This window comes from Mustelus asterias, chromosome 1, assembly GCF_964213995.1.
Source record: "Mustelus asterias chromosome 1, sMusAst1.hap1.1, whole genome shotgun sequence".
Taxonomy (NCBI): Eukaryota; Metazoa; Chordata; class Chondrichthyes; order Carcharhiniformes; family Triakidae; genus Mustelus; species Mustelus asterias.
Window position 1 is genome coordinate 1,967,985 of NC_135801.1, and position 26,739 is coordinate 1,994,723.

The 26,739-nt window shown below is 45.0% G+C and overlaps 1 protein-coding gene across 1 annotated transcript in view; it reads right to left on the minus strand.

Annotated features, from left to right (window-relative positions):
* The window catches only part of nfkb1 (nuclear factor of kappa light polypeptide gene enhancer in B-cells 1), a 102,497-nt gene that overhangs the window by 61,152 nt on the left and 14,606 nt on the right, over positions 1-26,739 (minus strand). Inside the window, exons 2-5 of the mRNA XM_078201483.1 lie at positions 22,858-22,903; positions 16,851-16,941; positions 12,250-12,290; positions 7,745-7,843 (exon numbers count right to left, since the gene is read on the minus strand). Coding sequence (XP_078057609.1) covers positions 7,745-7,843; positions 12,250-12,290; positions 16,851-16,941; positions 22,858-22,899 — 273 coding nt within the window. The 5' untranslated portion in view covers positions 22,900-22,903. The remainder of the gene's footprint in view (positions 1-7,744; positions 7,844-12,249; positions 12,291-16,850; positions 16,942-22,857; positions 22,904-26,739) is intronic.

Here is a 26,739-nt window from a genome sequence, read left to right on the forward strand (position 1 = left end):
ACCGACACCAGCGCCACCGACACCAGCGTCACCGACACCAGCGTCACCGACACCAGCGTCACCGACACCAGCGCCACCGACACCAGCGCCACCGACACCAGCGCCACCGACACCAGCGTCACCGACACCAGCGCCACCGACACCAGCACCACCGACACCAGCACCACCGACACCAGCACCACCGACACCAGCGTCACCGACACCAGCGCCACCGACACCAGCGCCACCGACACCAGCGCCACCGACACCAGCGCCACCGACACCAGCGCCACCGACACCAGCGCCACCGACACCAGCGCCACCGACACCAGCGTCACCGACACCAGCGCCACCGACACCAGCGTCACCGACACCAGCGTCACCGACACCAGCACCACCGACACCAGCACCACCGACACCAGCACCACCGACACCAGCGCCACCGACACCAGCGCCACCGACACCAGCGCCACCGACACCAGCGCCACCGACACCAGCGCCACCGACACCAGCGCCACCGACACCAGCGCCACCGACACCAGCGCCACCGACACCAGCGTCACCGACACCAGCGTCACCGACACCAGCGTCACCGACACCAGCGCCACCGACACCAGCGCCACCGACACCAGCGCCACCGACACCAGCGCCACCGACACCAGCGTCACCGACACCAGCGCCACCGACACCAGCACCACCGACACCAGCACCACCGACACCAGCGTCACCGACACCAGCGTCACCGACACCAGCGCCACCGACACCAGCGCCACCGACACCAGCGTCACCGACACCAGCGCCACCGACACCAGCACCACCGACACCAGCACCACCGACACCAGCGTCACCGACACCAGCGCCACCGACACCAGCGCCACCGACACCAGCACCACCGACACCAGCACCACCGACACCAGCGTCACCGACACCAGCGCCACCGACACCAGCGTCACCGACACCAGCGTCACCGACACCAGCGTCACCGACACCAGCGTCACCGACACCAGCGTCACCGACACCAGCGTCACCGACACCAGCGTCACCGACACCAGCGTCACCGACACCAGCGTCACCGACACCAGCGTCACCGACACCAGCATTACTTAAAAAGATCAAACTTGCATTCAAAGGTTTATGTCTTATTTGTACAGTTTTCTGCAAATCACAAAAATTCATTTTGTAAATGATCAAATAAATGCAATAATGTCATTGTTTTGCAGTGTGCGAAAGGGACTAGGGTGGACTAAACACCACAGGATTATGACACTGATGTATCATTAGAATCTGCTGTGCATAGAAACCAAATGATCAGAGCGTCACTGGAGTGAAGGAACGGAGCTACCATTTGATTAATCATTCTCACTCCTGATTTTTGAGTTTATTTACATAGTCAGGCTGTGGGGGTGGCACAGTGGTTAGCATTGCTGCCTCACAGTGCCAGGGCCTCGGGTTTGATTCCTGCTTGGGTCACTGTCTGTGCGGAGTCTGTACGTTCTCCCCATGTCCACATGGATTTCCTAGGGTTTCCTCCCACAGCCCAAAAGAAGCGCTGGTTAGGTGCATTGGACCTGCTAAATTCTCCCTCAATGTGCCCGAACGGGCACCTAGTGCAACTAGGGGATTTTCACAGTAACTTCATTGCAGTGTTAATGTAAGCTTACTTGTGACACTAATAAATAAACTTAAGAACATCAATGACTGGATGAAAATATTAAGTGATTTTCTTTCTTTTAAAACTGTAATATTCAGTAGGTAAAGATTTGGAAAATAGTTGTGAAGAGCCCTAAAATCTGCGGTGGGTAAATTGTTGGAAGGTATTTTGAGAGACAGGATCTACAGGCATTTAGAGACGCAAGGACTGATGAGGGTCAGTCAGCATGGCTTTGTGAGTGGAAAATCATGTCTCACAAATTTGATTGAGTTTTTTGAAGGGGTAACCAAGGTGGTAGATGAGGGCAGTGCAATTGATGTTGTCTACATGTGCTTCAGCAAGGCCTTTGACAAGGTACCACATGGTAGGTTGTTGCATAAAGTTAAATCTTACGGGATCCAGGGTGAGGTATCTAAATGGATACAAAATTGGCTTCTTGACAGAATGTGGAGATGTCGGCATTGGATTGGGGTAAACACAGTAAGAAGTCTCACAACACCAGGTTAAACCTGGTGTTCTTCACAGAATGTAGAAATGCCGGCGTTGGACTGGGGTAAACACAGTAAGGAGTCTAACAACACCAGGTTAAAGTCCAACAGGTTTATTTGGTAGCAAACGCCACTAGCTTTCGGAGCGCTACTCCTTCGTCAGATAGAGTGGAAGTCTGCTCTCAAACAGAGCACAGAGACACAAAATCAAGTTACAGAATACTGATTAGAATGCAAATCTCTACAGCCAACCAAGTCTCAAAGATACAGACAATGTGGAACATAGAACAGTACAGCACAGGACAGGCCCTTCGGCCCACGATGTTGTGCCGAGCTTTATCTGAAACCAAGATCAAGCTATCCCACTCCCTATCATCCTGGTGTGCTCCATGTGCCTATCCAATAACCGCTTAAATGTTCCTAAAGTGTCTGACTCCACTATCACTGCAGGCAGTCCATTCCACACCCCAACCACTCTCTGCGTAAAGAACCTACCTCTGATATCCTTCCTATATCTCCCACCATGAACCCTATAGTTATGCCCCCTTGTAATAGCTCCATCCACCAAAGGAAATAGTCTTTGAACGTTCACTCTATCTATCCCCTTCATCATTTTATAAACCTAATGTGTCTGACAATGATACAGACAATGATACAGACACATTGTCTGTATCTTTAAGACCTGGTTGGCTGTAGAGATTCGCATTCTAATCAGTATTCCGTAACTTGATTTTGTGTCTCTGTGCCCTGTTTGAGAGCAGATTTCCACTCCATCTGACGAAGGAGCAGCGCTCCGAAAGCCAGTGCCGTTCACTACCAAATAAACCTGTTGGACTTTAACCCGTTCTTGACAGAAGCCAGAGGGTGGTTGTAGAGGGTTGTTTTTCAAACTGGAGGCCTGTGACCAGCAGTGTGCCTCAGGGGTCAGTGCTGGGCCCACTGTTATTTGTCATTTATGTTAATGATTTGGATGAGAATACAGGAGGCATGGTTAGTAAGTTTGCAGATGACACCAAGAATGGTAGGGCGTTGGGGAGAGTTACAGAACAAAGAGGTCTGGGGTACATGTTCATAGCTCCTTGAAAGTGGAGTTACAGGTGGACAGAGTGGTGAAGAAGGCATTCAGCATGCTTGGTTTCATCAGTCAGAACATTGAATACAGGAGTTGGGACGTCTTGTTGAAGTTGTACAAGACATTGGTAAGGCCACACTTGGAATACTGTGTGCAGTTCTGGTCACCCTAATATAGAAAGGATATTATTAAACTAGAAAGAGTGCAGAAAAGATTTACTAGGATGCTACTGGGACTTGATGGTTTGCGTTATATGGAGAGGCTGGGTAGACTGGGACTTTTTTCTCTGCAGCGTAGAAGGCTGAGGAGTGATCTTATAGAGGTCTATAAAATAATGTGGGGCACAGATCAGCTAGATAGCCAATATCTTTTCCCAAAGTTAGGGGAGTCTAAAACTGGAGGGCATAAGTTTAAGGCGAGAGGGGAGAGATACAAAAGTGTCCAGAGGGGCAATTTTTTCACACAGAGGGTGGTGAGTGTCTGGAACAACTGCCAGAGATAGTAGTAGAGGCGGCTACAATTTTGTCTTTTAAAAACATTTAGATAGTTATATGGGTACAATGGGTATAGAGGGATATGTGCCAAATGTGGGCAATTGGGATTAGCTTAGGGGTTTAAAAAAAAGGGCGGCATGGACAAGTTGGGCCGAAGGGCCTGTTTCCATGCTGTAAACCTCTGACTCTGAGTGTTTACTTTCTCATGTGTTAGTCTCAGATTGATGGATGCAATGTGCTATTGGACAATTTGCCACAAGTAGGAGTGATAAACAAAGGATTTCCTACTCGCTTTCTGCATCTTGTCTACACCTGGGGAAAAGTCCCGATAAGCCACATCTAAGAGTGATTATTTCTAGTGTCACCTCCCGTGGACACTTTGCTTCAATCAGTGATCTCCACTAGTGGAAAATTTCACCTTCAGGAAAGGCAGGGATAGAACTGCAGCTCCAAACATCTGAGCACATCTTCAAACTAGCCAAAAGCACTTCACAAGTGAATTATTATTTGAAATGTAGTCACTTGTGTAGGGAGCAAAATCCACAAACATGGGAAGTCGTTGATTAATGTGGTTTGGGCGGGAGTGATTGGGGGGGGGGGGGGAGAGAGAGAGAGAGAGAGAGAGAGGAGGAGGAGGGGTGTTGTCCCGGACGTCAGGGGTTCTCTCTGAGCCCCAGTTCCTGTCATTGGGCCTTTTATTTCCATCTGATGAGGCGAAATGGGGGCTTGGCTTAACATCTCAAAAGGTGGAAGACAGATTTTTAAATCCGTCTGCTCATCAATTACTGAATCATTCTCCTTTCTGTCCCAATTAAATTTCATGACAGGGTCATTTAAAATGGCGTACGGCACCACAAACAACATCAACATTCAGAAATATTTCATCAATTATTGCAATTTCACAACATGTTGAGAGGGGCTCCACTAATGATACCCGGGGAACTTCCCAGTTTTCGACACAAAGGGCCATGTGTCCCTGGCAGAATATTCCAGATTATGAAAGCGTTGCAGCTCTTGAGTCACATGCAGTTCCCTGAAGAGGAACCAAAGATACATTAGCTGCTTACTGCCACATGGCTGTATTGTGCATCTCGGAAATACCGGGGATTTCCCCCCACACTAACAGCAGCTCAGAGCTCTCAGAATAGCACCGTCAACTCTCCCAGTGTGTATTTCTTTTCTGCTAATTTAAACCATACAAAAACATGGAAATAATGTTCTGAAGTGGTTGTGAGAATTACAAAAACTGAAAAACCCTACACAGCAGGTTTACTGGAATATCAGTGAAATAAAGGCCATTCAGCCCTCCATAGCTGTGCCAATGCTAGCTCTTCAATACAAGTAATTTACATGAAATGCATTTCTCTACATCCTTTCATAATAAATATCCAATTCACTTTCAAATCCTGTTAGAATCTCTACTCCAACAACCAATTGTAGCTTCACATTCTATTTACTAATGATTCTCCACATTAAATTATTTCTTTAAAGTTCCCCAATTCTCTTCTGGGGCTTACCTGGAGTTACTGCCTCTTTATTACTGTTTTTTCAACCATTCAAACACGACTGACAGTTTTGCTTTGAAGGGTTCAGGTTTTGACTTGGGTCCTGTGGTAAACCCATAGAAAGATCCAAAAACACAATCCCACCCAGGCCCTATCCCCATAACCCCACACATTCACCCTGTTAGTCCCCCTGACACCAAGGGGCAATTTACCATGACCAATCCACCTAACCCGCACATCTTTGGAGTGTGGGTGGAAACCGGAACACCCGGAGGAAACCCATGCAGACACAGGGAGAACGTGCAGATTCCACACAGACAGTCACCCGAGGCTGGAATTGAACCTGGCTCCCTGGTGCTGTGAGGCAGCAGTGCTAACCACTGTGCTACTGTGCCGCCCCATATAAATATTTCAATGATTAAGCAGTAATGTAACCATTGGGATAGCATGCTTTCCTGAAGTGAAGCTATCACAGCAGTTTTGGAACACAGAACTTGAAAGTTTTAAACCATACAAACCATCTCTTTCTTATTCCAACAATAAAGATGTTCTAATTTACAAATGGTTTTGTGTTCATCCAGTAAACACTGGTAGAAATGAGGAGAAATTATATGTTAGGAACACAGAACAAGGAGGCTATTCGGCCCCTCAAGTTTGTTCCACCATTTGATCATAAGCTTGATGTATATTTTAATTTATCAACACATTTTGGTTTCATAATCCTTTATATCCTTATGTAACTAAAATTATTTTAGTAACTAAAATGCTTCCTGACATCACACCGAGTGGCCTGGGTCTAACTTTAAGGTTTTTGCCCCTTGTTCTGGTCTCTGCCCCCCCCCCCCCCCCAGCCAATGGATGGAACGGGATTCAATCTTTACACACTTTCAAAAACTTTCATTTACAAACATACTCCTCCTAACCCAACCACCAGCTTCAGTCAGTTCCTATTTCTACTGAATTCCTGTTAATGCTAATCAACTGCACAGAATTAACATCTGATCCACCGCAGTTCATCTAATCTCCCATCAGCTCCTTCTATTCTCCCTCGTGTTTAGCTCCCCCTCAATATATCAATACTATTCACCTGCATCACTCCCTGTGACAGCGAGCTCCATATTCTCACCACGCTCTGGATAAAGACGTTTCTCCTGAATTCCTAATTCGATTTATTGGTGACTGTCTGATATCCCTGACCTCTATTCCTGGTCTCCCCCACTGGTGGAAGTATCTTCTCAATGCTTATCCCCTTAAACCCCTTCGTAATTTTAAAGACCACCCCTCAGCCTCCTCCTTTCTAGATGAAGTACATTTTTGGCAACTCCACTGGTGTCAGAGGTCAATTATTGGAATTAGGTAATTCCTGTGAATTAAGCCGCATCCTCACCCCGTAGTGACGGACGCTGCTAAAATCAGTCTTGGAAAAGTACCTGGAAATATTCAGCGGCAAGGCAAGAGATCTGTAGCTGAGAACCTCCAGACGTATATAAGAATTTGACTTCAGACAGAGTCTTACGACATTAAAGCTGCTATGTGATCACAAGTTCACACAGGACAGGACCTGGGTAGGATTGTTGTCGGTGCAGGCTCGATGGGCCAAATGGCCTCCTTCTGCACTGTAGATTCTATGATTTTAAGTTATTAGAAATCACTGGCAGTGGATTCTGTCTTTGAGGTGAGGCACAAAATAGAAGAGATTAGGTTAGAGGAACCATACGAAGACTACAGTTCCCTCTTGGGATTGCTATTTCCTCCGACATTGATATTTTAGCATTTAAACTTCAGCACTAACCTTGTTCCCATTTTAGCTTCCCATTTTCAACTCTACATTTGATTAAACAACAGAAGCCAGAGGTTGAACTGACTTGAGTTCCATACTTCAAATCAGAGAAGTATAAAATTGACTAAGTGATCACAATCGGCTTGGCTTCTTTTGAAAAAGTGATTTGACGTCTCCTCAGTACAAATGGTGGGAGCGAGGGGGAACAGAAGGATTATCCTTCAGTAACAAATAAAATTCAAGGAAATTCCTGCTTTCTGTTGACAACATATAATGCAGACAAAATTTTACAGCAAATAAATCCATGTATTTTTAAACCTTCTGCCATCACAGATCTCTGCGCTAAAATATTAGCATTTACTACAGAGGTAAATTTCCTGCTTACACTATTAAACACCAAGTTATTTCCTGCCTGGGGCTTGTTTACCAATGCCCAAAGCCCACACAAACATCGAATCAAATACATATTTGAATATGTTCTAAATATAAATTCTACAGTCAGAATTCCACCCACCATCTGCCAACTCATTTGCTGAACGAACAAAAATCCACAGAAATACCCTGAAAATTTATTTCAATGTCGAGACATACTAAACATTCACTGGTCCGGCTTTGTTCTAACTCCTGGTCTCTGCTCAGACCCAAAAATGTGAAAGTTCAGGTTTTTTTTTTACAGACATTAAGTACCAGGGCAGATGGAACCATTCAAACCCGTTTAACAAGATATTTAAGATTGATGCGGAAAGTAAAACAGTTTGAATATTGAAGCAATGACCTTAACAGCTGGGTAGGTTTTCTTGTTTTTCTCACTCGAGGCACCAGGTAACCCTCCATGTGACGGACCCTCACATCCGTAACGGAAACGAAAGCCCCTCTACAAAGAGGAATCAGATTGGATTATGAGCACCAATGTGTCCGAGAATAATTCAATTCAATCACAAACATTAAAACTTTAGGAAAAGGTTGTGGAAAAGATTTACAAAATGGTTCCAGGGTTGAGGAGTTTGAGTTACGTGGATAGATCAGAGAAACTCGTGTTGTTTTCCCTGGAGGAGAGGAGCTTGAGAGGAGATTCGATCGAGATGTTCAAAATTAGGAGGGGTCTGGGCAGAGAAGATAGAGAGAAACCGCTCCCATTGGTTGAAGAGGCAAGAACCAGAGGATGCCAATGTAAGGTGATTGGCAAAAGAAATTACACGAGGAAAAACATTTCTTTATGCAGCGAGTGGTTAGAATTTGGAATGTTCTACCTGAGAGAATAGTGGAGGCAGATTCAAAAGAGGCCTTCAGAAGTGAATTGGATAAACACAAAAAGAAATATTGCCAGACTTGTAGGGAAAGGGTAGGGGAGTGCAAGTCAGTGCGTTTCCTTTGTAGAGAACCAGCATGAACATAATGGGCTGAATGGCCTCTTTCTGAGCTGTAACCATTCTATGATATACATGTTGGCACACTGAGAAACCTTTTGATTAGCCCCACTCGTTCCTGCTATTTCCCCAAAGCACTGCAAATTTCTCCTTTTCGAGTTATTACCCAATTCGCTTTTGAAAGTTCCTACTGAATCTGTTTCCAGGTTTCAGGCAGCACATTCCAGATCAGAACTCACTGCATTGAAAGAGACAAAATTTCCTACTGAAACTTCACCAGTTATCTTCAATCTGTGTCCTCTGGTTCCCGACTCTCCCACCACTGGAAACAGTTTCTCCTTATTTTTATCAAAACTCTTCATGGTTCCGAATATGCTTTAACCTTCTCTTCTCCGAGGACAATCCCAACTTTTCCGGTCTCTTACAAAGCCCAGTCCCTCATCCCTGGGATCATTTGGACAAATCTTCCCTGTGCCCTCTCTGAGCCATTGACACTCTGCCTAAAGTGGACATTCAATTCCAGTTGAGGCCTAACCAATGGTGAGTAAAGGTTCAGCATAACTCCCTGCTTTTGTACTCAATGCTGCGTTTATAAAGTTCAGGAACCTCATCAACTTGTCCCAGCACCTTCGCTGTTACCATGGGGCCACTGCAGTCTACTGGCTGGGAGCTTATTGAAAATACCAAGCCACAGCAGCAGTTTCAGAGTCAGTCCCTCATGCATTTAGAGTCAGTTTGGTTTTGAAAGCAGGAAGAAAATTCCCCATAAGTGAGGTAATTCAATATTACCAAATAAAGATTAACTCTTGGAGTATGATGAATTACATTTAATTTAATAAAGCAACACATTGACTGATTCACATTTACCATCAATTTACCCTCAACAAAACATTACTCCTCCTGCACTAACATTTGTCTCATTGGAGCTGGGAAGAGTTGCATTTATCAGATTTTTATTGCTGCAAATATTAGATCTCAGATTTAATCTTAATTATAAATTCAATTAACAACAGGGAACCCCACTCACTTGGCATGTTTGCATGGATATGTGAATGGGGGAGTTGGATTGGGAAGGTCGGTGCAAGTTATCACTCACTGTCAGTCTGAACCATCGGTTACCATTCTCTGTAATATGGTGAAAGGAAGCTTAAATAGACTGAGATAATCATCATTTGGGGATGTATACGTACACATTTCAGTGCTGACATGTATTTCATACATTGACTTCCTTCCTACTGTGAATATTTGCCAGAATTACAAGTCCAATGTCGAGAAAACTCTGTCATTTACTGGCATTGCTAAGTTAATATCAAGGACTTGTGGTTGATCTTGTGGTTGTTACTGTTCAAACAGACCCCGCTTCTCTTTAAATCATAAAAACCGAAGAGAATAAATTGTTTAGAAAAAGTTTGTGAATAATAATCTGTTTTATTCATCGACGCCTTTTCTTCAGAATCCCTGGTACACGGGCACTTTCACTAATCAGACAAAGCTCAGGCTAGTGAAACAATGAAATAACAAGTCAAGGCCACACCGGAAGCAACATCAACAATCTTCAAACTCCACAAGTGACAGTGAAACAGCACCAAGCTGAGTGCTGGCTGTACCCAATATACAACCAGTTAGCTGATCCATCTAATTCAACAAGAATCTGCAATGGCAACTACATGTACATTCCAAAAGAATCTCAGAAAGACATTCCCTGCCTGGATGAAAGTGCCAAAAATGTACAACTCTTTTTCAAAAGCATTGAGACAACTGGTCATTTCCTGCTGATTTTTCCAATTCTGATATCCTGGTCCATCCCAAAAATATAATCCAGGCATCTTTACCTGCCACCAATCTATAGACATTTATCTCAATGACTGATTTCAAATGGATCTCTGTAAGATTCGCTTGTCCTGAGGAAATGTTTAAACGTCACATTCACCCCATCAACTAAACTGCACTCCAGGTCCCAGACTAGCCACAAGCGGGAGCCCTCAGCCACTGCTCACAGCTTGTCAGTGAGAACAGATTTGGAAGTGTTATTTATTTAGTGAGTGAGCTATGATTTGACACAAAAGCCGAAATCCACTTTCTTTGCTTCTTCTCCATAAATCTTAATATTCATCAAGTAGTGACCTATTAACCCTTAAAATAAGTTTATAGACTCCACAGAATAGAATCGGATAGGACAGAAGGCCATTCAGCCCATTGTGCCTCCACCAGCACTTTGAAAGGGCTATCCAATTATCCCCATTCTCTGTGCCCTTTCCCCTCAGTTTTGCATTTCTTCCCCTGAAGTAATTATCCAAATCCCTTTTGAAAGTTCCTGTTGAATCTGTTTCCAATGCCCTTTCCGGCAGCACATTCCAGATCACAACTCGCTGTGTAGAAAATCAAATTTCCATCTTCCACTCTATTACGACTCATATTTGACCAAGAACTTGTTAATTTATTTCTAAACTTCCCTATCATTCCTTGTGGCGGCACTGTGGCACAGTGGTTAGCACTGCTGCCTCACAGATCCAGGGACCTGGGTTCAATTCCCGGCTCGGGTCACTGTCTGTTTGCACATTCTCCCCGTGTCTACATGGGTTTCCTCCGGGTGCTCCGGCTTCCTCCCACAGTCCGAAAGATGTGCTGGTTAGGTGCACTGGCCGTGCTAAATTCGCCCTCAGTGTATCCAAACAGGCGTCGGAGTGTGGTGACTATGGGATTTTCACAGTAGCTTCATTGCAGTGTTAAGTAAGACTACTTGCGACTAATAAATAAACTTTAAATGTCCTACTAACCAATGGAATCGATCCAGCAATGTAACAGGCTCTCAAACAGGGTACGTGGCTTTTTAAAATCAACTGTCCAATCTGTGTCCAAAAACAGACTCTAGCTTTCCCTGGCTGGAGGAAGGAGCAGTGCTCTGAAAGCTCCTGATTCCAAATAAACCTGTTGGACTTTAACCCTGGTGTTGAGACTTCTTACTGTGCCCACCCCAGTCCAACGCCGGCATCTCCACATCTTTCCTTACCTTGTATTGGATTGTCCAAGCACAGTGCAAACATTTTATAATCAGAAGCTAATACCACTGAACTCTGGGTAGACCCCGGCCGGAGGCTGATGTCCAATTCTGGGAACTTTAGGAAGAACATTAAGATGCAGGGGATTTACTAGAGCGGCGCCAGAAACTGAGGGACTTCAGCTCATGTGGAGAGAATGGAGAAATTGGGCTTCTTCTCCTTCGAGCAGAGAAGGTTAAGGGGAAATTTAATAGAGGCGGTCAAAATGCTATGGAGTTTTCTCAGAGTGGATAGAGAGAAACATTTTCACTGGTGACAGCGTCTGTCACCAGAGGACACAGATTAAAGACAATCGGCAGGAGTTCCAGAGGGAAAATCAGGATTTTTTTTCATGAAGTGAATTATGATCTGGATTGTAAAGGGCAGTGGAAACAGATTCAATTGTAGATTTCGAAAGGCACAAGTTGGAAAGGGGAAATTTGCAAATCAATGAGGGAAAAGCAAGTGAGCGACGGGGCAATGGTTAGTGGGGCTGATTGGATAAATCGTTCAAAGACCAAGCACCATTCAGCCCATCATGCTGTGCTGTAAGATTCCAGAAAAAGAAGGAACATGACTAATGATGTACAAGTTGGTGTTATCACGAGTAATGCAGCTTTGATATGGAGCGGGGGGTACACGTGTTGATGTGTGTTATGGAGTGAGGTACACATGCTGATGTGTGTCATGGAGCGGGATACACGTGTTGTTGCGTGTGTTATGGAGCGGGGTACATGTGCTGTTGTGTGTCATGGCGCGGGGTACACATGTGTGTGTTATGGAGTGGGGTACATGTGTTGTGTGCATTCTGGAGCGGGGTACATGTGTTGTTGTGTGTTATGGAGCGGGGTACACACGTTGATGAGGTCTTTTACCTGTTTGGGTTGCTCTACGATCTGCAGGTAAGGTCCGTCAGCTGGAAAAAAAGTCAAAATGATTATTACAACTGCAGAATTTGTACTTAGAGAAAATACATTTTATAAACCAGTTGGAGTCTAATTTGAGTGAAGTTCTTTGGCTGGAAATCCCCTTGCCCACCTATCGGAAAGAAACAACTCTCCCTCATGGAGCTGAGATCACAAATTACTGAGTGTCAGCTCAATCTGCGGAATAAACTTGCTAATGTGACCCCAATTGTACCAGACAGAAAACAGGTCAAACTTCAAACCAGTAAATGATGAGCATTTTCCCAAAAGGATATCAGGTCATCGTGACATTTCATTAAAAATAAGGTCACAGCATCAAATATGAATTATGTCTCCATTCCTCGTACTTACTGCATGTCCCCGCATGTACAGGATTGCAGCATTCATTGATACAATTAGGAAAGATTATGGATATTCTTTAGAGTTTACAAGAATGAGAGATGGTCTTATTAAAACAGACGATTCTGAAGGACCATAATAGGGTGGACAGACAGGATGTTTCCCCTGGCGGGAGAATCTAGAATGAGGGAGCATAGTTTCACTAAAAGAGGTCTCCCATTTAAAACAGGATTGATGAGGAATTTCACCTCTTACAGCAGATCTTTGGAATTGTAGGGAGCCAGGCAACTGGAGTACCGATGGTGCGGTGATGGAGAGACTGAAACACAAGGGCGAGAATGTTTAAATGGAGACTTTTCTGGATTAGGGGTCAATGTGGGTGAATGAAGAAAGAGAATGATGGATGAAGAGGACTCAGGGTCAGTTCGACACAAAGGCAGTGGCATTTTGGAGAAGTGAAAATGGGAGGCCGGCCAAGTTAGGATTTTAATTAATCAGTTCAGCCCTTCAGAGATTGATTACAGTTTTTAGCCCATGGGGCCTGTGCTGACTCTCTGGAAGAGCCACTCAGTTAGTGCTCCTGCCCCAAGACACTGTAACCTCTCTTCCTCAGGGACATTTCCAATTTCCTTTCAAATGAATCTGCCTCTGTCACACTGTCCAGCAGCACGTTCCAGATCCTAACCAGCTGCTGCATAAAAACAAATTCTCACGTCACCACTGCTTCTTTCACCAATCACCTTAACTCTGGTTCTTGATTCTTCCACTAATAGGAACAGTTTCTCTCTGTCTACTGTGCGCTGATCCCTGATGATTCTGAACTCTTTTAGCAAATTTCCTCTCCAAGGAGAATAACTCCATCTTCTCCAATCTATCCTCATCCCTTTCCTGTAAACTTTTTGGAACCCTCTCTAACCCATTGCCCCGCCGCCCACTTGCTTTTCCCTCATAGATTTGCAAATTTCCTCTTTCCAACTTGTGCCTTTCAAAATCTACAATTGAATCTGTTTCCACTGCCCTTTACAATCCAGATCATAATTCACTTCATGAAAAAAAATCTTGATTTTTCCCTCTGGAACTCTTGCCGATTGTCTTTAATCTGTGTCCTCTGGTGACAGACGCTGTCACCAGTGAAAATGTTTCTCTCTATCCACTCTGAGAAAACTCCATAGCATTTTGACCGCCTCTATTAAATTTCCCCTTAACCTTGAAGGAGAAGAAGCCCAATTTCTCCATTCTCTCCACATGAGCTGAAGTCCCTCAGTTTCTGGCGCCGCTCTAGTAAATCCCCTGCATCTTAATGTTCTTCCTAAAGTTCCCAGAATTGGACACCAGCCCCGGGCCGGGGTTTACCGAGCCGATCACTAAAGTGGGCTCATGGACTCATCTCTATCCAATTCCCAAGGAAAAGCTCAACATAAATACTTCTTTATCCCTCAGTGAAAACTCGACAATAACTATCCACCTTTGAATATCCATTCTTCAACCATTGACTGCTGCCCTCCAAGAACAATTCCCTTAGCAATCCTCGTATCCCATGGAGCTTGCAATAGCGGAGGGGCTGAATGGCCTCCTCCCGTTACCGCATTAAAACAAAGCCTCACTGTCATCTATACCAAGTCGAAAACCATTAATTTCATCCCTAAAAGAGGTAGCTACGCAGCAATGTTATAATCATATTATGTACAGTGAAAAAATATTCAAACTGTTAATATATTACAGCACGAAACCAGACAGGAAGATATGTGACAGACAGTGCCAATAAGACCCGTGATAACAACCTTCTCTTCATACAGTACAAAAAATGATTATATCAAATATGTTAAGGAGCTGTGAGATTGAGTTAGAAAGTAGTGACTCAATCTATTTTTCCACCGTGGAAATATTTAGTGAAATCTCTGTAAAGTCTTAAACAGGAAGCAGTTAGAATTTGGACTAAGCCCAGCCGAGTTTCAATTCTGGTGCAGTAAATGAAAATGTTACAATTGAACAAATTCAGTACAGTTAACACACAAGATCAAATCTTTCAGAAATTGACAAAACGAGGGAAAGAGAGACTGAGAAAGAGAGAGAGCAAGTGAGGGAGAGAGAGAAAAGAGCAAGTGAAAGTAAGAACTTGTGTGTGCGGGAGCGAGTGGGAGAGAAAGAAAAAGGGAAAAAGAAAAAAATTGTAATTTATCAAGTCTTCAGGACATCTCAAAGTTTCACTAAAATCACTTCTAATGTTACTGTGCAGCAATCAAAAGCTGCAGCTAATTAATACAGAAACAGGAATGAGATCAGTGAAGCATTTGCTGGTCACAACTGCAAAAGCCAATCTTGAAGGTCACCCATCAAGCACTGAGCTGAGGCAATTTGGGAGAATATGAGGGAATAAGAAAGAGGACTTGGCCGTACAGCCCCACAGACCTGTTCCAGCATTCAATAAAATCATGGCGGCTCCTCCAGCTCATCACTTTCCTGTACCATCTCCAGAAACTTCAATTTTCTTAGTGTCCAACTATTTAACAGTTTCAGCCTTGCATATATTCAATGATGGAGCATCCACAGCACTATCAGGTAGAAGATTCCAGAGATTCACAACCCTCTGATTGAAGAAATTCCTCCTCAGCTCATTCCAAACTCAGGCTATTCTTTACCCTGAGACTGTGGCCCCACATTCTAGACTCTCAAACGGGGAGTTGGTTTTCCCCCATCTGTCTGCCTGTCCAATCCCCAAAGCATTTTACACATTTCAATGAGATTTCTCTTTCTTTTAAATTTCAGTGAACATAGGCCCATTTTAATCAGAAAAGGGATAGCAGTGATAATGTCACTCAGCTGTAACCCCAGACTCCTGAAGAGAGACAAGTGTTCGAATCCTACCTCGAGAATAATACAGATGCATTCAATTCAGTTAATGAATATAAAATTGGTCTCAGGAATGGTGACCACTAAACCAGCATCAAGTGTTGCAAAACCCATCTGGTTCACCAATGTCCTTTGTGGAAGGAAATCTGCCGTCCTTACCCGGTCTGGCCTACATGTAACTCCAGATCCAGAGTGATGTGGTTGATTCTTAACTGCCCTCTGCAATGGCCCAGCAAGCCATTAGGGTAACAGGGAATGGATAATAAATGCTGACCTTGCCAGAGACATCCTCATCCAGAGGATAAATCTGAACAAACGCTGCTCACTGGACAACCCTTTAATTGCAGCATCAATCTAGTCAGCAAAGGTTACAAATTAATACCCACCTTATTACTGAAAAGATCATTTATTCAGCTTTCACTATACAAACAAAAAGATTATATCTCTCCTCCTGCCCCCCCCCCCCCCCCCCCCCCCCATCATCTTACTCCATTAGCATTACCCTTTTATTCCTTTCTCCTTCATGTGTTTATCCACATTCCTGTTAAAATGCATCTGTATTATTTTTCTTAACCACATGTGGGCGGCACGGTGGCACAATGGGTGGCACTGCTGCCTCACTGCACCACGGACCTGGATTCAATTCCGGCCTCAGGTGACTGACTGTGTGGAGTTTGCACATTCTCCCCATGGCTGTGTGGGTTCCCTCCGGGTGCTCCGGTTTCCTCCCACAGTTCAAAGATGTACGGGTTACGTGGATTGGCCATGTTAAATTGTCCCTTAGTGTCAGAGAGATTAGCAGGATAAATGTGTAGGGTTATGGGGATAAGGCCTGGATGGAATTGTTGTTGGTGCAGGGTCGATGAGCCAAATGGGCTCCTTCTACACTGTGGGGGTTTCTATGATTCACTCCCTGTGGGAGTGAGTTCCACAATCTCATCACTTTCTGGAGAAGAAATTTCTCCCAAATTCCCCATTGGATTTATTAGTTACTGTCTGATAGTCAAAGCTTCTAGTTTTGGACTTCTCCTTATGGAGAAACATCTTCTCAAACCTCCTACATATTTTTAAAGACCTTGATCATCGCCCCCTCGTTCCAGCCTGTTCAATCTTTCCTGATAGGTATAGCCTCTTAGTTGTGATCTCTGTTAAAGAGTTAAGTAGAACAGGATATGTATGATCCACCATTCATCTGAATAAACCCAGGTGAACAATGGTATGTCTCTCATGGTTACTTTGTGGTGGAAAATGCTTAAAATCTGATGCAAGAAATTTTACAATTCTCTAAGGAGTGCTAAAGCGTAAATGATATCATTCAGGACCTCGTGTGCTACAGAATATCCATCATCACTGATACTCACTTGTCTGTAGTGGAGAGTCTGTCGGAACCATCGGCGAGTTAAACATGGCAGCAGGTATATCTAAAGCATTATAATCATCAATGCTATAAATCTAAATGGGGTGAAATGGAAAGAAGAGTCAATATTAGAGTTCACTTATAAATTACTCAGAAAATAAATACGAATCATTGTTCCAAGCCACGTATTAAAGTTGTCAGAGATGGTATTTAATGGAAAAAAGTAGATAACCAACAAAACAGAAAATGCTGGAAAATCTCAGCAGGTCTGACAGCATCTGTGGGGAGAGAATCGAGCCAACATTTCGAGTCTAGAAGACCCTTTGTCAGAGCTGTAGACAGTAGAATATAGGATGATATTTATAGTGTTTGGGTGAGGAGCGGGGGTGGGTGGCATTGACAAAGATGCCACAGACGGAAAGACAAAGGGAATGTGAAAGGCTAAGAATGGTGCTGATAGCGTCCATTAAGGGATCAGCATGTGTAAATGGCAGAGCAAAGCTAAACAGAGTGTCAAAGGACAACCTGAGACATGGAATCAATGTCCTGGGGGTGGGAGGTGGGGGGGTTTTAAAAGGTGTAAAAATGAACCAATGGAATAAATGAATAAATGGAAGTGTGGTGAAAGTAGAGGAGAGAGTTCATACGCTGAAGTTGTTGAACTCAATGTTCAGTCCGAAGGCTGTAAAGAACAAAGAACAGTACGGCACAGGAACAGGCCCTTCGACCCTCCAAGCCTGCACCGATCATGATGCCTTAACTAAACTAAAACCGTATACACTTACGGAGTCCATATCCTTCCATTCTCATCTTATTTATGGATTTGTCTAGTTGCCCTTCACATGCCGCGATCGTACCTGCTCTCACCACCTTCCCGGGCAGCGCGTTCCAGACATTCACCATCCTCTGTGTAAAAAACTTGCCTCGCACATCTCGTTCAAACTTTTCCCCATGCACCTTCACCCCATGTCCCCTAGTACTTGACTTTTCTATCCGAGGAGAGAGCATCTGACTATCCACGCCACTCAATCTTGTAGACCTCAGGTCACTATCAGGTCACCCCTCAACCTCCGTCATACCAGTGAGAACAAACCGAGTTTATCCAACATCTCCTCATAGCTAATATCCTCCAGACCAGGCAACATCCTGTACCCTCACCAAAGCATCCACATCCTTTTGGTAGTGTGGCGACCAGAATTGTACACAATATTCTAAATGAGGCCTAACTAAGGTTCTGTACAGCTGTAGCATGGCCCGCCAATTTTTACACTTAATGCCCTGACCGATGAAGGCAAACATGCCGTATGCCTTCTTGACTACCTTATCCACCTGCGTTGCCACTTTCAGTGATTGGTGGACATGTACACCCAGATCTCTCTCTCTGTCAATACTCCTAAGGGTTCTACCATTTACTGTATAATTCCAACATGCATTGGACCTTCCAAAATGCATTATCTCACACTTGTCCGGAAGTGTCTAATTGGAAGATGAGGTGCTGTTCCCCTAGTTTGTGCTGGATAACTGGCAGTCATCCTTTGGACAAGGTGAAAGTGTTGTTTGGGGTAAGAGGTAGAGATTACTACTTGCAGATGAGGTGCTGGTGGATACAATAATCATTGCTGGCTGATATTCAGTGTATCCAACCAACAGCGACCTTTCCCAACTCAGGCATTTCTCATTCAGAGCCTGGAATGGCTCCGCAAAGGTAAAACACGGAAAGGAACTCGGGAATATTGTTCCCAATGTTTAGCATTGCTTCAAAGAAATGTACCAAAATCTTCCAGAGAAATTGGAGAGCATACTGACAGCAAATTACATTTATATAGCACCTTTAGTGTCATAAAACACCCAAAGGCACCTCGAAGGGGATTTACAAAGCAGAATTTGACAGAGGTTACGTAAGGAAATGTTAGAGCAGTTGACATGTTTGTCAAAGAGATAAGTTTGAAGGAGTATTTGAAGCAGGAAAGGTGGTGGGGAGGGGATTCCAGAGGTTCCAGCCAAGGCATGGCCACCAGTGGCGGAACAAAAGAAATCTGGAATGCTCAAGAGGCCAGACTTAGAGGAGTACAGAGATCTCAGAGGATCATGGAGCTAGAGGAGCTTACAGAGATCTCAGAGGAACGTGGAGCTGGAGGAGGTTACAGAGATCTCAGAGGATTGTGGAGCTGGAGGAGGTTACAGAGATCTCAGAGGATCATGGAGCTAGAGGAGCTTACAGAGATCTCAGAGGAACGTGGAGCTGGAGGAGGTTACAGAGATCTCAGAGGATTGTGGGGCTGGAGGAGGTTTCAGAGATCTCAGAGGATCATGGAGCTAGAGGAGCTTACAGAGATCTCAGAGGAACGTGGAGCTGGAGAAGGTTACAGAGATAGGGAGGGAGAAGGGATTTGAAAATAAATAAGGATGAGAATTTTAAAATCAAGGCATTGCTTAAACCTCTCAGACAAGAATGGTGTGTCAGCATTCACGGTTAAATGGGAAGGGACTGAAGTTTGGACTGGGCAGTGGAGTGTTGGCAGCAGCAACGTGGCTGAACTGCCTCACTCACGGATGTCAGCTCTGAGACGGAAGGAAAGGACAAGAAGCTTTGGGGAAAACCATAATGACCAATGGTAAGGGCCATTCTGACGAATGTTTGCAATTGGTCTCCTATTGATGAGTTTGCAGAACAAATCCCACCTTCCCTCTTGATGGTGATTTGCTCTGTGTAATGAACCTGACTCAGTTTATCGAATCACTGAAATGTCACTGCAGTTACAACCTGTAGCTTCTTTAAAAGATTCCCAACATTTTGTTCCCAATTACCTGAATTGAAAAGATTGGGCTCCAAACAACCCAGGTGTGACTTCCTACAAAAGCACAGCCACAGCATGAAACCAAGAAGCTGGAAGTCAGGTAAGCTCCTGTCACAGGTCTGGGACTGATTAAATCCATCTCTGCTCCTGTGCCAACTGGCTCCATTTTCCTCATTTTTGTCCTTACTGTTTCAGTTTCCCTTTCAGTCACATTCACCTGCTACTTTCAGTTTTTATTCATCCAAGATAGAGGGTTATAGGTAAGCCTAGTAATCGCTAAGGTAGGGACATGTTCGGCACAACTTTGTGGGCTGAAGGGCCTGTATTGTGCTGTAGTTTTTCTATGTTTCTATGTTTCAATCGCCTTCCTGAAAGATGTTTAAAACCCTCTTTCAATAATTTTCTCATGTCTGATTTAATCCTTTATTTTAGTGGTTTTTATACCTGTGCAATTTTCGAATGACTTGAACACAAACCCCATTTCACCCACAGTGCTGATTGGACACCGTTCCAATGTGCATTTCAGTGGCCAGTTCAGCTCAGCTTCTCATTTCAAATAAACCCTCACTTTCCATCCACATGGTCCACTCACCAACTCAGACCAAACAGACAGGTAACTGAGCACCTCAATCCCAGGCCCTCACTGGTCAAGGTGTCCACTGGCATTTGTGTACACAGGCACTCTACTTTTACATTTTCGTAATGCCACAGAAAATTACTGACCGGTCACTCACGACCCCACTGGCTTATTTCATTCTGGCTTCATGTGCCTCTGGCCACAGTCCCTTTGCCCCCTGCGGGTGGCGCCCTGCCTCCAGCTCCCAGCACTGACATTCTCTCCTTAAACCTCTCCAACTCTCTTTTAAAATACTTCTTAAAACCCACCACTTCACCTGTCAGTTTATGGGGTTCAGTGTCAATTGTTTTCTGCTAAAGCTCCTGTGAAGCATTGTGGGACACTTTACTATGTTAAGGAATGTCATAATTGTAAGTTTTTGGTGAGTGTTTTAAAAAAAATTAAATCCACTGATTAAAATGATCCACAGAAATTTAGTAATAACCATTACATTTAACATATTTGTGACAATATTTCAGTAATGCTTGTTCGTTGTAATCTGCCGCTTCTTAACCAGTGTGTGTTATTCTGACAGTTTCATAACCACATTTACCACAGGAGCAACACAGAAATATTAATGTTCATCATTTAAGATCCATGATATCTTGTTGGTTTTCATACTGATAAAAGCGAGGGATGAAAATGATTGAGGAGATAGAACTCATTTCATTTCGGGCACCAAGGGAGTCACAAACAACCCATGGCAAGTATGATACAGAATAAAACTCCTACAACAAATGTCTCCATCTCAATCTGATTCACCACACCCGCTATTATTGGGTAAGATTGTTCATTTGTGAAGAACTTGCACCATTTTGGTGTCGTATTCTCTCAGAGTTGTGTTCAAACTGTAAACAGTCATTCCAGGCCAGGGCAGACAGCAAAGGAGGTTCAATATTGAAGTGAAGGAGAGAGTCTAAATCATGACAACACCCGGTTCATCGTTATTCAATACCTTTCAAATTATTTAGAATTACATCATTTCAGATTTAAAATGTAACACAGGAGGCCATTCAGCCCATTGTGCCTGTGTGAGCTCTTTAAAAGACCTATCCAATTGGACCAACTCTTCTGCTCTTTCTGAAAGTTTCTATTGAATCTGCTTCCATCACCCTTTCAGATCACAAGTCACCGTGCATTCACATTTCTCCTCATCTTCCCCTCTGCTTCTATTGCCAATTATCTGAACTCTGTTCCTCTGATTACTGACCCTCCTGCTATTCACCCTATCAAACCTTTCACTATTTTGAACATCTCTTAGTAAATATTATGTTTATCAGGATTGAATGAGATACAGACCAGAGACATGGAATTAGTAAATCACAGGACACCACAATTTCCAGAAGGCATTCGATGAGGTGCCTCACAAAAGGTTGCTGCAGAAGATTGGGGTACACGGAGTTGGGGGTAGGGTGTTAACGTGGATTGGGGATTGGCTATCTAACAGGAAGCAGAGAGTTGGAATAAATGGGTGCTTTTCTGGTTGGCAGTTTGTGACCAGTGGCGTGCTGCAGGGATCGGTGCTGGGACCTCAACTGTTTACCATTCACATAGATGACCTGGAGGAGAGGACTGAGTGTAGGGTATCAAAGTTTGCTGATAACACGAAGATGAGTGGGAAGGCGAATTGCGTGGAGGACGCGGAAAGTCTGCAGAGAGATTTGGATAGGCTGAGCAAGTGGGCGAGGATCTGGCAGATGGAATATAACGTTAGCAAATGTGAGGTTATCCACTTTGGAAGAAATAATAGTAAATTGGAATATTATTTAAATGGAGAAAAATTACATCATGTTACTGTGCAGAGGGACCTGGGGGTCCTTGTGCACGAATTGCAAAAACTCAGTCTGCAGGTGCAGCAGGTGATCAAGAAGGCGAATGGAATGTTGGCCTTTATCGCGAGGGGGATAGAATATAAAAGCAGGGAGGTCTTGCTGCAACTATACAAGGCACTGGTGAGGCCGCAACTGGAGTACTGTGCGCAGTTTTGGTCCCCTTATTTGCGAAAGGATATATTGGCCTTGGAAGGAGTGCAGAGAAAGATTAACCAGGTTGATAACGGAGATGAGGGGTGTAGCTTATGAGGAGAGATTAAACAGATTGGGTCTGTACTCGTTGGAGTTTAGAAGGATGAGGGGTGATCTTATAGAGACATATAAGATAATGAAGGGGCTGGATAGGGTAGAGGTGGAGAGATTCTTTCCAATTAGAAGGGAAACCAGAACTAGAGGGCACAGCCTCAAAATAAGTGGGGGCCGGTTCAGAACAGAGTTGAGGGGAACTTCTTCTCTCAGAGGGTAGTGAATCTCTGGAATTCTCTGCCCATTGAAGTGGTGGAGGCTACCTCGTTGGATATGTTTAAATCACGGGTAGATAGATTTCTGATCGATAAGGGAATTAAGGGTTATGGGGAGCAGGCGGGTAAGTGGAACTGATTCGCTTCAGATCAGCCATGATCTTGTTGAATGGCGGGGCAGGCTCGAGGGGCTAGATGGCCTGCACCTGCTCCTATTTCTTATGTTCTTATGTTTGAAAAACTGGACTGTATTTACAAACGGAATGATTTAATATGTCACAAGGTAGAAATGTCAGCCACTTACTCCAGGGACTCCGAGTCGATACGTGTCCTCATCAGCCATCATCAGCCTAGGGTAGGAAACAAAAATAAAACATTTATCACAAAAAAAGAACATTTCAGGAACTGCATTGTGGTTATTGTAAAATAAGGTTAAGATTGGAACAGAATCGATCACGCACATTAACACAGCCCAATAACAAAACAATGTCAACTCACTGAGAAAGAATTTCCATTGAGAGGTGACCTGATAGAAGTCTACAAGATTATGAGGGGCATGGACAGAGTGGAAGAGTCAATTACTAAGGGGCATAGGTTTAAGGTGCGAGGGGCACGGTTTAAAGGAGATGTACGAGGCAAGTTTTTACACAGCGAATAGTGGGTGCCTGGAACTCGCTGCCGGGGGAGGTAGTGGAAGCAGATACAATAGTGACTTTTAAAGGGTGTCTTGACAAATACATGAATAGGATGGGAATAGAGAGATATGGTCCCCGGAAGGGTAGGGGGTTTTAGTTCAGTCGGGCAGCATGGTCATAGAAATCATAGAAACCCTACAGTGCAGAAGGAGGCCATTCGGCCCATCGAGTCTGCACCGACCACAATCCCACCCAGGCCCTACCCCCACATATTTACCCGCTAATCCCTCTAACCTACACATCCCAGGACTCTAAGGGGCAATTTTTAACCTGGCCAATCAACCTAACCCGCACATCTTTGGACTGTGGGAGGAAACCGGAGCACCCGGAGGAAACCCACGCAGACACGAGGAGAATGTGCAAACTCCACACAGACAGTGACCCGAGCCGGGAATCGAACCCGGGACCCTGGAGCTGTGAAGCAGCAGTGCTAACCACTGTGCTACCGTGCCGCCCAAATGTGGTCGGTGCAGGCGTGGAGGGCCGAAGGGCCTGTTCCTGTGCTGTAATTTTCTTTGTTCTTTGTACCCAGCCCTCAACCGTTTTCTCCGAGTTCCACCGTCTCTCCGTCTTTTTTTAAAAAACCTTCTCCAGAACTAGAATCATAGATCATAGAATCCTACAGTACAGAAAGCCGTTCGGCCCACTGAGTCTGCACCGACCACATTCCACCCAGGCCCTATCCACGTAATCCCATGCATTAAGCTAGCTAGTCCCCCTGACGCTAAGGGGCAATTTAGCATGGCCAATCCACCTAACCCGCACATCTGTGAGGCAGCAGTGCTAACCACTGTGCCACCATGCCACCCCCCATGACCCTGTGATCGGGTTTTTCTTTAAATTCTCTCTTTGTTGAGTAGCATTGCTTCTGGGTTGTAGAAATTGAAAGAGTGTTTTAACCTCCAATACACCCTAGCCAGAGCACAGAGGAGCAGCAGAACTGGTTTAACTGTGCTGGGACTCTGACTGGAAAACTCAATCACATTTCCAGCAGCCGAGAGAGGATTTCAACACATCACTCCGTCCAACAGGAGGAGAGGAAACGGAGGAGATTGAAACAATCATTGTCAGGCATCACCTAATGAAGTTATTATTACCAATAAAAGTCAATGCTTGAAAAGATCCAGACAGGTAGGACTGAATAATCTAAATACAAAGCAGTGGCAACTCCTCCACTGCAGTGATCAGGAAGACTAAAACTGACTAGACATCATGGTTAACGCCATCCCTCTCAGAGAAATAGAAATGGGGAAGATGACGTGTTGAATACAACTTGCCAGTGCTGAGTAATAGTGAGGAGGAGATTGGAGTTCCACAGAGTGAAGGCCATGGAGAAGGTTCAGGTGATTAATACCAATACCAGCCACTGGGAAACACAGTTTATCTTACAGCAAACAAACTCTGGGCTGAGTAACATTCCAGGCTGTCAAGGGCTGGTTCCACATCCGGAAGTTGGCAACTTTTCCATTTGCAGGCCTGCCGTGCTCAATAAAACATCAGTTGGAGCTGAGGGTATGTTTGAGGCTGTCGTCCCAGCCAATCAGTGTTGGGGGATGGGAGGTCTGGCTGTGCCCTGGATCACAATCAGTGGGCAGCACGGTGGCACGGTGGTTAGCACTGCTGCCTCACAGCGCCATGGTCCTGGGTTTGATTCCCAGTTTGGGTCACTGTGTGGAGTTTGTACGTTCTCCCCGTGTCTGTGTGGGTTTCCTCCGGGAGTTTGAGTTTCCTCCCACAGTCCAAAGATGTGCGGGTTAAATGGATTGGCCACGCTAAATTGCCCCTTAGTGCCAGGGGGTTAGGAAGGGTTATGGGGATAGGGCATGGGTGGGTTTGTGGTCGGTGCAGGCTCGATGGGCCAAATGGCCTCTTTCTGCACTATTAGATTCTATGATTCAGTTTGAGGGAACTCAGTAAATGCAGCACAGCCTCCAACTGCCCAGGAAAACAGGTTACAGGCTTCTAAGGTGTTACTTTGAGCTCTGCTGTCTCCAAACCTTGGCACTGATCAGAGTTCACAATCTCTTTCACCACTAATTTGCATGGAGGAGTTGTTTTGATGCTGCACCTTCCCCGCCACAGATACCATTGGGGCGAGGGGAGAAGCGGGATAGAGGGACTAAACCCACCTCTGGATTCAGCGAGGACTCCCTGGGAGCCCTCCCACGGCTAGCTTCTGATTCACCCGAGCCAGACACATGCAGCCTGGCTGGAGGAGCGCAGCAGTGTTGGGCTGGTCAGAAGTTCGTGGTCCTAATGTCAGGACCGGCTCGATGAACCGCCGAGGGTGGAGTGAGGCCTCAGGGTGTGCGATCCTGTGCCAGTGCGCTCCCAAATTCAGGAGAAATAATAAAAATAACAAACTTACACACCTTCTCAGGAGATGTGAGGCTACAATGCCTATCTATCCTCTTTGATACTTTCTATCCTGAGACCCCGGCAGGAATACAATCTCACACCCAACAGCCGAGGCCTCTAAACCCATCTGATTTTAAAATGCAAAGTCGCTTCATTCATTCCCAGCAGTGACAGGGACTGTGAATCTGAAGGTTCAGCTGCAGCTTTTAACCTCCCCAACAAGCTGCTCCATAAGGAGCAGGAACACACAAGGCATGAATCTAAATCGAAAGGTGTTTTATTCCCATCACACCGGATTGCGGCAGTCAATTGTGTCGTTAATGACTTTAAACACACTTAATTTACATAATGTGGGCAGGGTTCCAGTTCTTGCTGCATAAAACTGGCGCCAGGATCACCGCCCCAAATCATAATGATCTCTTTCTGAAAGTGGGGATCGCTTCCAAATCACCCTCCATTGCCAAAGCAAAGAGTTTATTTACCTCCTTCTAAAGCGTCCCTATAAACCACAGCAAAGAGAAATCATCAATAAAACTACAGCAAAATCCACCGACAGCAGTAGGATTACTCCACGAGAAAAACAGAACAAGTGGAGGATAGTTACACAATATAAATTATATCAAATCATTCCCAAAAATTTACAACAGTGCAGGAGAGGCAATGCCAAAGGGTCAGTACTGAGGGAGTGCCGCACTGTCAGGGGGTCAGTACTGAGGGAGTGCCGCACTGTCAGAGGGTCAGTACTGAGGGAGTGCTGCACTGTCAGAGGGTCAGTGCTGAGGGAGTGCTGCACTGTCAGAGGGTCAGTACTGAGGGAGTGCCGCACTGTCAGAGGGTCAGTACTGAGGGAGTGCTGCACTGTCAGAGGGTCAGTGCTGAGGGAGTGCTGCACTGTCAGGGGGTCAGTACTGAGGGAGTGCCGCACTGTCAGGGGGTCAGGACTGAGGGAGTGCCGCACTGTCAGGGGGTCAGGACTGAGGGAGTGCCGCACTGTCAGGGGGTCAGTACTGAGGGAGTGCCGCACTGTCAGAGGGTCAGGACTGAGGGAGTGCCGCACTGTCAGAGGGTCAGGACTGAGGGAGTGCCGCACTGTCAGAGAGTAGGGCCTCTTAAGGATCAACGAGGTAATCTAT